The sequence below is a fragment of the Hetaerina americana genome, unplaced genomic scaffold (genome assembly GCF_022747635.1).
Source record: "Hetaerina americana unplaced genomic scaffold, ioHetAmer1.1.p SCAF_3, whole genome shotgun sequence".
Lineage (NCBI taxonomy): Eukaryota > Metazoa > Arthropoda > Insecta > Odonata > Calopterygidae > Hetaerina > Hetaerina americana.
Window position 1 is genome coordinate 4,936,245 of NW_027286874.1, and position 13,101 is coordinate 4,949,345.

The 13,101-nt window shown below is 39.8% G+C and overlaps 1 protein-coding gene across 1 annotated transcript in view; it reads left to right on the top strand.

Annotated features, from left to right (window-relative positions):
- Positions 1 to 3,825: 3,825 nt before the first annotated feature.
- Positions 3,826 to 13,101, top strand: part of LOC139691055 (peptide transporter family 1-like) — a 49,112-nt gene continuing 39,836 nt past the window's right edge. The window contains exons 1-2 of the mRNA XM_071588784.1: positions 3,826 to 3,867; positions 6,071 to 6,149. Coding sequence (XP_071444885.1) covers positions 3,826 to 3,867; positions 6,071 to 6,149 — 121 coding nt within the window. The remainder of the gene's footprint in view (positions 3,868 to 6,070; positions 6,150 to 13,101) is intronic.

Here is a 13,101-nt window from a genome sequence, read left to right on the forward strand (position 1 = left end):
GTGCGTGCCGACAAGTGGTCGCAGGGAGGAAGGAGTAGATGGCGCATAAGATCATTTGAAATCAATGATCGTGAATGTACCCGGAAGAGAATCATCCGATAACAAACTAAAGTTCACCAGAGTCTCACATGCCAAAAATATTCCGATGCATTTTTTGTAACATAAAAAAGTGCAACTATATTTCATTTTACTTTTATCCTTCAAAGCAATTTACAAATTCTCATAATAATACTTCACGTTTAACTGTTTTAATATTTTCTTTCGAAATAACGATTACTACTGCATTCACGGGAACCCCTGCTTTAAATAGGCCCTGGAAACGTATCTATTACATATTGTTTCTAATGGAATTGCCAACTTGAGCAATCAAATAGCATGAATAAATGGGACAAAACTAAAAATAAAAGACTCCGGGAACCGAGAGAATTAGTCCAACGGAGTACAGTTCGCGTAAAGCGCTCCGTACATGCTTGCATGCACAAACTACAAATGGAACACTTCGCGGTCCAGGCCATTCCAAAATAAATAGATAATGAATAAAAATAAAATGAGTAAAAAAGTGAATAACTGATCGAAGCACTTTTCCACTTTATAATTTTTTTAATTTTTACGCCCGGGTTTCGATGTATTACATTATCATGAGGTCGTGATGATGATGTAAAGCATCGAAGCCCGGTCGTAAAATTAAAAAAATTATCAAGTGGAAAAGTGCTTCGATCAGTTGTTCATTATGTTCGACTTCCACCACATCACGCCTGAAGCTACTCAATTCGTACATAAAAAAGTTTTGAAAAATAGTTTTTCCAAGAAAATGTAAAATAAGATCCTGTCTCTCGAGAGGCTCCGCGTAAAAGGAAAGGAAAGAAATTATATTATTATGCTTATTCGCAGGCTTGCGTTAATGTATCACATACAAACATATATCTGATATTCCTAAGCTAATTGATGAATCACGCTACATCGTGAAGAAAAGAACATGTCCGTCTAAGTATCAATGGTGTGGAATTTAGTTCAACTGCCCTTTTTTACTAATACGCGAACAAGATGGAAAACATGTGAATCTAATGTTTTATAAACTTCATCACCGGCGACCTACCAATTCAAGGTAACTTTTGAACACCCCCTTACTGCTATGGAGTTCTACGCTTCGCGCGTGATTTCTCTTTTTTTCACCATGTTATTTGCGCCCTCAGATCTTCATTAATTCTTAACTCCTCCCCTGCATGCCGAGCACCATCTCCTTCACACCACGGCCTTATATCCGACCGACTCTCCACATCTCCTACCCACCCACCTGCCTTCTTTCTATTCCACAAACAGCAACTTCCTCTCTTTGCCCAAGATGTTTGAACTTCAGTAATTTCCCTCTTCCTCTCAGTCCAGCTTACTTCCTCCTTCCCAAACCCAAGCCTCGCATGATACACGCCCTCATCCTCTTGCATCAAAATGTGTGCACTTCACGCCCGTTTTCGGATGCTTGGAATATTACGTGCTGATTCTCGGTATTATATATAAAGTCACAAAAATAAGTAGAATAAATCCAAGGGAAAGCAATTATCGCCAATGAAAGTACAAATCACTAAAATTCTTCAAAACTCCGTCCTTGTGCATCGACACAACGATGCTAGCGCCTCTGCCAGTCGCGATACACTTCTTGGAAGGCGTCGACCGATACCTTGTGTTCAGGCAACTCGTCTTGGCCTCCTTGACGTTATTTCAAAATGGTTGTCAATAAAGCTCCAATTTATTCCTGGGATAAGAATTCCGGCGGTGCCACATCGGGGCTGTAGTGGGGCGACGTTACCACCTTGTACTTGGCCAGGTGGTATGGGACGGCGCGTTGTCGTGGTGCGGCCTCCAGTTTGGCAATGATCTCCTTCCTGACGCGTTTCACTCTTTCCCGCAGTCTTTCGAGGACTTCCACGAAAAACGTACTGTTCACAGTCTGTCCCTGAGGAACAATATTTCTCTTTGTGGATAACGCCTTTTGAGTCGATCAAGACAATATTAAGACATAAGCATTAAATTTGGGACACACTCTGTAGTTCTCAGTAACCTTTTCTTAACTTATTCACCTGTCAACGCATACATGATCAGTTTCCTTCTCCGTGTCTGCTTTTTTTTCTGACGCAAGTCTCCCACATCTATAATAAATTACAAAATATTTGATTCCATTCTGTGCAAGTAACAAATTTTATAATATCATATTTGTGCACAATTATGTAATAATTTAATTTTAGTAGTGCAGTGATTCACAAATATACGTATCTTAAAGTATGTGTGGGCAATAGTAATGCACATATTCAAAAGAATTCACTCCTTTAAATAATTTTATTCCTGATCAAAAAAAATTAAAATGTAATTTTCCGTGAATATACAGGTATATCTAGGGCCCGTTTCCCTTTGCTGTAATTCGATTTAAAAGTCATTAGAAAACAGGTTTAAATGTAATATAAAATTCCAACCCGCATACTGTGCTGTAAGCAAGAAACAAATAGAGGATCCATTAAATACAATTAGGAGACGCCGCATATGCAAATTACCAGGACCTTTAAAATTACTATTAACGTTTAGTAAGGGGCCCTCTGATTTAATTGCTTCACTACTGGGCCCATCTCAATCCAAAACAATCACCTAATACTTCAACTGCTTCCATTAATACACTCCTACTTAGCCTAATTTTTTGACGTGATCTTTATTCTTCTTGGAAATCACGTGGGAGGATAATTGTCTTCAATTTTTTATGAAAAAACTCAAGCCTTACGTGCACGACCCTCTGCAATTTGAAGCCCTTATTGTCCGATAAGACCCATATATACCTTGTGGAAAGGCGTTAACTATTTCTTTCCATTTTCTCCTAGATGGATCCATCGGAAAAAACAGCAACGTGACCGATGGTTCGACGGTAGAGAGTCAAAAACAGGTATGAACTTTTCTGCTTAGTTGCTAACGGTTTCTTGGAAAGAATGGAAAAATAGAATAAAGAGTACTAAACCGTCCTCTGTTTAGGCAATTTCACCAGTTCATCCTGCTGAAATTAATAATTGACATCGTCGTTTAGAATAAATCTCGTTTTTCTACAGTCACAAGACCTTGATTTAAGAACTAAAATTACTTAAATTGAAAAAGAACTTGAATCTGTTTAAAAGCAGCACCAGCAGTCCATTCTTGAATTCGAACAGCAAGAGAATCTCCCATCCTATATCTAGTAAACAGCGGGGCAACAGATGATTCTTCATTCCGGCTTTCAAGCGGAGAGAGTTAAACACTTTTAAAGCACTAAGTCAATACACCGTGAGAGCGGAGAGTTTTAAACTGGGTATTTTAAATTAAGTGGCGAGTTCTGTGCCACAGTAATACAACCACATTATTCTGGAGGGTTGTAAATATTATTGAGTGTTTTATGAAATTTTCATCAGACGGGAGGACAATATAGCTCGGTGGTATTCAGGCATTCAGTTATGTGCTTTCGTTGATGCTGGGAATCGAAGGAAACGTTCGAGACCACACGGGGAGGGGGAGGCTTCGGTAACAATGCCAGACCCCATGAGGTCCGATTGATCAAAGGAGGGAATTGGTGAACCAGAGCGGCAAGCTAACTTCTTCAGCCACCGTCTTGCTCAGCCCTTCTTCCCCGACTCATCCCCAAGCGACACTCGCCCTGATCGGTCCGCTGGAAACTTTCTTTGGAGGAAAACATTTCGCGGATGCTAAGGGAAAATGAACGCGATGTGCGAATGTGTCTGTTGCGACAGCGACCAAAGGACTCTCTCATGCTTCGCAGGTTTACGGGTGAAAGAAAAGCGATGCGATAAGCGTGCTTAAATGTCTTCGGAGATTAACTTGGAAAATAAAAATGAACCTCAGGTAAGTATTCCATCGAGTGTTTTTCTAACAACCATCCGTGACCCAATTCATGACTGCTGCATTGCATGAACTGCTAATAGAGTGCTACTTGTAGATAGGTATAATGTTGAAGTCCTCAAAGTGCGAGGAAATGGTGCATGTGACAGCATTTATCGCTGGAAGTGGATTAGGAGAGAGACGATGAAAGAAAACAAAAATGAAAATAATAAGATTTTTTACAACGAACGAGATAATGTGGAAGAGAGATAAAGGGAGTTTCATATGGAAACTAGAGTGGAGTTTGATTAAATCTCTGATATACATGAAGGTAGGAATATTTGAGAAATCATTGCTAGCATCTTTAAACTCAACGCGGTCTATTGATTCTCCTCAGTGATAGTGAACTCAGTGATAGAACTCAGTTAAGGACGATCAATGAAATCGGTGCGATTTTTTTTTATCAATTATTGCGAATAGAGAGAATTTAACTTTGCAGTTAATATCTGAAATAAAATGGAGGTGAAGCTGAGATATACTAAACTAGACATTATGAAAGGAAACATACGTGAAAAGGAAAATGTCACCTTCATACAGGCGAGAAAGAAAGGAAGACCATGACTGGAGAGAATTAGTGGAATAATGAAAAGATATATGAATGTATAAAAACCATCTCAGAAATATATCCAAAAAGATGCAACACCAAAACCATTAGCGAACACTTTGACGAGTATTTCGAGTGTTCAAAGAATCTATAATGCATTCGCTTCTTTGAACACCATAATCAATAATGCAACAAGCCTAAAATTAATGCAATTCACAATTCACTGTCATAATTTCGCCGCTAGCGACATAAAACTCTGTGGAGAGTGAAGATAGATCGCTCGAAAGAATTTAAAGTTCAAGTTTAGCATTAAAGCAAGGGATAGCACAGCAGAGGCAAAAATCGATAAACGATTTGTTTGTTTTGGAGTATTACTAACGTAAACGGAAACTCAACTATTTGAAAATAAAAAAACAACAGAACCATTATACATTATCATTCTTAATAGTTGTGTATCGCAGGATAAATTTCTCGATTGTATGCTCTGATTGGTAAATTCTGATATAAGTCCGAGTTCTTTTCGATGGTGTTTCTGAACGAGAACCCTGACGGACAATGAATCGTTGTAGTTGTTGTAGTTTTTAGGGGAGGTTACCGAAATCTGAGGTCATTTACGCCATTAGTGATGGATGGGAAAATAGGAAGGGTGGAGAGAAACCCGGCGTCGGCATTAGCCTACTCTTAACGAAAGGCGCCAAGGGGTCAGCAGCTTAACATCCCATCCGACGGACGGCGTACTCACTCAAAGTGTTCTCCACAAAGCACTTCAAGTAAGGATTGGGATACCACTGAAAAATATCTGCCGCTGCCGGGACTCGAACCCGGACCCTATGGGAGGGAAGCCAATACGGTAGCCACCGCAGAGGGAGATTGCCCGGGGTGGTTGGGCCTCGTGACCGCCCACCAGACCTCCTCAAGACGACACACACAAAACGGCCCATGTGCACTCAATACCCGCATCGAAGAATGACTGGTCCATTTTGGTGTTAAAATCTTATGAGAGTCACACTATAAGTTGTGCGAGGAAGAAACTGAGGACAGACTCATTATTTACAATTGAATGCAAGTAGCAATCAGAAGAAAACATGGCGTGATTGCTCGCAACAGAGCGCTCCTGTATAAACAAGGTGACAATGGCCTATTTTATCACACAAGTATTAACAGAAGCTGGAATGAATAGGGCTAGGAAATGCTAAATCTCCTTGGAGGATTCGAATGCACACGAATTAACAGCAGCTAAGAGTACTCACTTTAAAGATGAATTATTCTCACGGTATGTTACACTTGAAAGTTTAATTTCAGTTCCGATTAGTCCCTCTATGTTGTCTTAAACGATTTTGACTGAGGTTTGCCATGTGAAAGTTTGCCAAGAAAACAACTTACATGCGCGGCTGCATGGGCGAATTTTCTCGGACAAAATGTTATACGGAATCTAGACTCCGAGGTGATTCAATGAGTGAAGGGGTCAGTGTGTTCTTTGATAGCGTAAATTTTACATAGCGCATAGCGCGTTTCCTAATTCCTTCCAAATGTCATGTTAATGTACAAAATAGCCAATGAAAATGGATTTCTATTACATGTCTCATCTTCTGTAACTAATTGAGTGTCTTTTCTCTTTGCCAGCCACTCAAGTACCCGAAGTCGGTCTTGTTCATCGTCAGCAACGAATTCTGCGAAAGATTCACCTTCTACGGAATTCGCAGTGAGTACCAACCGAATTTCAACTCTAATTTATATCAAAAATTCAATCCAACACAAATATTTTAGCATTCATCTATACCTACATAATGCCCTGCAAGTCACCGCAAGGGCATGTGGCGGGGGATGTTACGTCACTAACTGTAAAAGAGAATAGAACTACATGGAAAACCAACACATGTGCGCAAACCTACACCCACAGTGGCGTATATATTTATTTAAAAATTTTTATTTTTAATTCACACGCATGCAAATATATCACATCATCATAGCCATAGCCGTCGAAATGCCTCTTGGTCTTAGGCATCCATAACTGGTACACACGGTAATACGATAATGTCCTGACCTGGTAACTGGCTGGTTTCAAAACATATACCACATTCTCGTAACCTTTACTGCAATTCATTGAATTACAGTCAATCTAAACAATTGACGAACTGTATTTATTGGCCTGAGTAACATACTTTTCAACCCACGCAAATGTTTGCAACATGTTTCAGTTTTCAAGAGGTAGCGATAAAACACAACAGTTCTAAGTCAAATTATTAACTTTTTGTGTTGTATTACACTAAAACAATAATCTTCTAAATATTTTCATTAAATATGCAACAAAAAAATATTTCCCAATTCGATTGTGGCCATTACGTTTACATGATCCACCAAAATCGTAATCCTCTCACTATAATCGCTTACAAAACAACAGACATCGAATAGCCATGTGATCCCTTCGCGCATTTTCCGATTTAATTATTCCCTCATAATTACTTCCGACCAAGATTATGACCTAAGCTATGCTCCCAAATCAAGTATGCCACAAATATAGACGAAGTTATAAAAGTAGTTCAACTGGGAGCTCAAATCAGCTTTCTTAGGATCCGCAAATATGACATAACGCAGCGGGCTGAACCCTACAGTCGGGATGTTTGTAATGGAAATAATACATTGGGCTTCTAGAATTAATTGGGTTTTTTACTAACTGCATTATATTATCGTCAGTGGTAGAAGTGAGTAGTGGATAGCAGGGTAGGAAGTCAGAGGAATACGTGTCATTGTAAATTTGCCTGTCGCCGTAAAAGATCCACCTAAATTATGTCCATCGCATATCCAGCATAGGGTAATGGTCAGCCAAACACACCATCCAGGGATCCTTAAATTAAATGGGATTAATATTCAGTGAATTCACACAACTTTTTAAATATTACTCAATAATACAGCCAATCCATTATGTACCACAGACTAACTGCGAGTCGGCTGAGTACATTACATTTCATTTCCACAAGTATTTGCCAAGTAAAGTCCTTTTCAGCATGTTTTTAGTCGAATCAGTGTACGAGAAGGTGGCACTCCATTCATTATACGCACTATTAATTTTAATAATGACCCACAACCAATTACCTGGGTTTAGCCAAATTTGGAAAGCCCTACCAGAACCCAACAGAAGAAAAGCACAATACGCCGTCTTAGGAACCCACGACGGACTCCCGAATTGGATCGAGCGTGTATGAGAAATAAATCGAAGAACTTCGAAAGGTGACAGCGTTTTGGACGAATTAAAATTGGGCAGCTGATTAGATACACGAGACGATTGAAATCAAAGATCAAGTGGGAGACTCATCATTGTAACTTGGAACCTCATTTTCGAATTTTTCGTATCGAACTAATGGAAAGCGACATCAAAGGATCCACGTTAGAAGATAACGATTAAAAGGAACGCGACAAGAACACTATAATCAATGGTTAATTTATAAGAGAATTATAAGCTTGTGGCGGGACTAAATTCCTCTCTCCAAATTTTCCTCCACCGCAGAAACCCACTCTCTTATCAACCTGTACCACATACGTCCCTGACCTAGAGTCTCTGAGATCAATCCTAAAAAACTCTACCCCATCCTCAAAAATAATAATTCCACCACCAACCTTTTTCCTAAATATTCCTCCGTTACTTTCGAACGCCCCGTCAACTTATCATATCTCCTTAAATCAGCCAATCCACTCCTAATATTCCCGCTCCGTCCCGAAGCCGCTCCCATGCCCTGCAATAAACTTAGATGCAAAACATTTCCTATTTTCAAAACCCGGACCCTATCCCACTCCCACCAATTCCCTACTCATGCACTTCCAGCAATTTAGTTTACCTTCTGAAATGCCAACTATCCCAGCCTTTTATACTATTGGACAGTGTACCACAATCCTAAATATTATAATCAATAACCATTAGGCCCTAATGCAAGAATTCCTCCCTGATTGGGATTCTGCCTATCCCAAAATACGCCTTCGAACATAACTTTACCTTTGATAAATGCTATACGAGTATGTAGTCTCTCCATGCAAGCATCCCTTTCACCCTCTGACCCTCGACTAAAACTCAAAGCAATAGAACATGCGTGTATCTGGCTCTTGGATCCCTGGAATTACCCAGGTATTAAAATTAGACATAAATTACCCCAATCTTTCGATATTTTCATCCCTCCTCCGCTCCCAACACCTTCCATATTATTCCCACTCTTTCGCAAGCATTTACCCACCTTTGCCTTCCATCCAACGTCTCCAGCCCCGTCTATTTTAACCTTTCACTCGGTTCCTTCCTTCTCTTCCATGAGAAAGGTGGCTTCAACACCGAAAATTCGAAAACGTTTCTTTTCATTTTTTGTGTGTTTTTGTTCGCAAGGGCCAAGTTCATATGCTTTATATATATATATATATATATATATATATATATATATATATCTGTATGATGTTGTATGAATTCTAACCCACTGTACCATCCTCTTGTGTGTTGTCTATTTCTCCTTTGGTGGGTGAAACAACCAGTATATATATATATATATATATATATATATATATATATATATATATATATATATACAGTATACACACATAATGGATGGAATAATAGAACACCAAATAAACTAGGTAACTCGTAAAAGGACACTCACATTGTAGATTTTTGGAGCTTTCGGCTATATTTATTATTATAAGGTAATCTACGGGTTATGATAGGTTTTTGGATGGACACAACTACAAAATAAATAAATATTGTGTGTGTCCTAACCAAATGCCATCCAGCAACCCACTCTACATCAAGTCCCTCTTCATCTCCGAGTACTTTCTTCCGTCCTTCATCCCGTCCAACATCCCTATCCAATTACATAACAAAGCACTGAGCATTAATTTTCCCTGCCTCGTTTACATCTCTCTGATTAATACCCTACATTCCCTCTTCACCATGAATATTTTCCTCATTTGTAACACCTTCTGTCCATTTCACCCTTTACATTCTTTTCCACAGCCAGATTTCATAAGTCTTCAATCTACGCCTATCACCCTGCTTCATTGACCATGTTCCCGCGCCATACAAAACCGCGCTCCATATCAAATTTTTGACGAGCCGTTATCTCTCTTCTTTGCTAATTTCTCGTCTTACTACTAGAACTATTTTTTGTCCGATACACTCAGAATATATATAAACATCTCCACCTGCTTTAGTTTTTTCCCTTGTATTTTACCTTTATCAGTAACTTTACCTTTTCCCTCGTCATCTTCTTAAGACTCGCAAAACAAGAAAATAATAATTCATTAGAAAACCTTGTAACATTTACATTTTTTGCAAGTTTTACATTTTAAGACAGTTAAATTCAGAAACACCTCAAATTTACATCAATGTATCAATTGTCGTCCACACAGCAGTCACTGGTGAGATAACAACTAATGGATTCACTTGCTTAAAAAACTATTTCGCATGATGTCGTCAAATAGGGCAATCAGAGCTCAAAAATATAATATCAATTGCTCTACTATTGAAAGGCGGATTTCGAGGCGGGCATATTTTCCCCTCAGATACTAGCCGCCCGCAGCACCCACCCTTGTTAGGGGAGGCCATAAATCCAGGCCAAAGACTACGCCATCAAGCGCAGCTGCCGCGGCTTCCTTCATCACGCGAATCGATTGAGTCGGGCGGGGAGATTTCCCGCATTGAACGCAACGCGTGTATTTTTATTAATGATACGCGCCACTCAAATTAACTACCTGAAACTGATGGATGCGCTGTAAAAGGTGCGAATATTCTCTTCGAGGTGGTTAGAACTTGACCATGCCAGGATCTCGGATCGGATAGTGCTAGCTCTGCACTAGTATTTGGGGTTTTGGAAGAAAAAAGAGATTTATCATTGACAAACAAATGAAAGTGCATTATTTTATCAATGCATGGATAAAATGTCAAATATATATATATATATATATATTGATATTCGCTGATGACCAAGAGGCAGTGTTAGGAAGAGATGTAAGGCAGGGTTGTCTATTATCACCGTTGTTGTTCAACCTGTATGCAGAGGAAATGATTAAAGAGGCATGGGAAGAACTGGTGGGAGGAATGAAAGTGGGCGTGGAATTCGTAAAATCAGTTAGGTTTGCTGATGACCAAGCTTTAGTTTGTCAGTCAGCCAAGGGGCTGCAAGCATTGCTGAGTGAATTGGAAATTCAGTGCGACAGGTATGGGATGAGAATCAATATTAATAAAACAAAGGTTATGCGATTTTCTAGAAAGAAAAAGGCTAAGGTTAACATTAAAATAGGAGGGCAAAAACTAGAGCCGGTGGAACAATTTACGTATCTCGGTAGTGTTTTGGACCAACGCGGTCAAAGTAGTAGGGACGTAAGGAGAAGAATTGCGCTAGGCAAAGTGGCTTCCACAAGGAGAGAATTGATGACGGGGACTTTGAGTAAGGGCGTTAAAAAAAGACTCGCCAAAGCTTTGATATGGAGCGTAGCTATGTACGGCGCGGAAACTTGGGCATTGAAGCAGGAGGATAGACGTAGATTGGAGGCTTTTGAAATGCGGGTGTGGAGAAGAATGGAGAAGGTGAAATGGACAGAGAAGAAAACAAATGAGGAGGTTCTTGGTATGGTGGGCGAAGAGAGGGGTTTGTTGGGAGCAATCCTATGGAGGCAGGAAAAGTGGATGAAGGGGGTGTTGACCGGCAGTGGGTTGTTGAAGACTGTAATAGAGGGGAAAATGTTAGGCAAACGAGGTAAGGGCAGGAACAGAATAGGGATGTTGGACGGGATGAAGGGAAGAAGGAGGTACCCGAAGATGAAGATTGACCAGATGTAAAGTAAGTTGCTGGGTTGCGTTTTTTTTTGTTAGCAGTCACAAAATATTATTTGGTAGTTTTGTATATGGGTCGCAAAAGTCCAGGGGTAGAATGAACTACTGACCGGAGGCCCGGGTTCAATTTCCGAGCACGCATCTCTGGGTACCTACAGCTCCACCCAAGCTGTGTGGTTTTTCGGGTACCGGGTCTTCCTGGGAAACCATAGCCGGAGCAGGGAAAGGAACCTACCCTGATGTGTGAATTTTACTAGCGGTCGGGCTTAGTACTGGCTGAATTCTACATACCATCACCTATTAAACCGACCTTCGCGTTGATAACAGTGTATATAATATTAATACATAGTATATAGTTATTATAAGGTAATCTACCTGTTAAGGTAGGTTTTTGGATGGACACACCTACCAAATAAATATTTTTTGAGTCCTTGCAAAACACAATCCAGCAATCTACTCTACATCTGGTCCCTCTTCATCTCTGAGTACTATCTAGTTCCTGCCCTTTCCTCGTTTGCGTAACATTCTCCCTTCTATCAGTATCTTCAACATGCCACTGCCGATCAGTATGTGCTTCATTCATTTTTCCTGCCTCTAGAGTATTTCTCTTAACAAACCCCTTTCTTCGCCCACCAAGTACTTCCTCATTTGTTTTCCTGTCGGTTCTTTTCGCCTTCTCCTTTCCTCTCCATAATATATAATTATTAATATAATTTTGTAGTATAATATTATATAGTATATAATTATGTGTGTATATTATACACACATAATTATATACTATTTAATAAGTGTGTAATATTATATAGTATATAATATTATTTATTTAAATTATATATTATAATATTATAAATACACACACACACCTTGATTTCAAAGATGACGGCAAGGTTTCCAGAAATTCAGAATACCGTTCTCGGGGGAAAAGCGGAGAGGATACATGGGGGTGGGAAAAGAGATAAGCGACGAAGGTTGAACGGACAACTGGGTGAGATTGAATGATTTTAGTGGGAGATTGTTAGTCCGGGAGGTTTGAACGGTTGAAGTACCCGTATACAGGTCATCTCGCGCGCTCTCGCCTCTATGCTGCTTGAGGATTCAGGCAGGGTTTCAATCACCGAAACAGAGAAGCGGTGGTCTAAGGATTGATCGCTGGAAGTAGCTTGAGTAGGGATGGATAATTAAGGAAGGCGGGGGATTCAGTAGTAGCTGTGATTGTTCATGGTAAGGGAAAGGGTGGTGGTGCATTCGCCCACGTATAAGGCAGGACAGAAGTTACAGGAGATGCGCTAGATAATGGTTTTTGAGGTTAAGGTGGTATGGAAATAATTTTAGGGTTCCCAAGTCGAGCATGGAAACGTCGACCAGAATGGTGACTATCGCCAGTTGGAAGTCCCAAGAGGAATTTTTACACGCAATACGCCGGATACCAGATAGCAGATAATACCAGATCTTACTTCTACTAAAATAATATTAATCGCTCTTGTAGCGTCGTATTATTTAAATGCGTGAGATTCAACATAAAGGTGCACAAACTGTCTAGAGAAAAATAATCTAAATTTATTTTTAAGGGGCTATGCTGAGGTACACGTACACACTTGGATTTTGTCAGGAAATATTTTTCGAAGAAACAACAGAAAATACCGCTAACGCTTTGACACATGATCCTGCAAAGTCCTGAAATCACAGTGACCGTTCATTATAAATAAATATTTCAACGGACGCTTCGGTAGCCTGAACTATTGAACCACATGGTCGGAAATCAAGGGATCCGGGTTCGAATCCCGATAAAAACGAATGTTTTTCTTTACTTTGTCAAAATATCTCGCATCCACGAATACAGAAGCCCTAC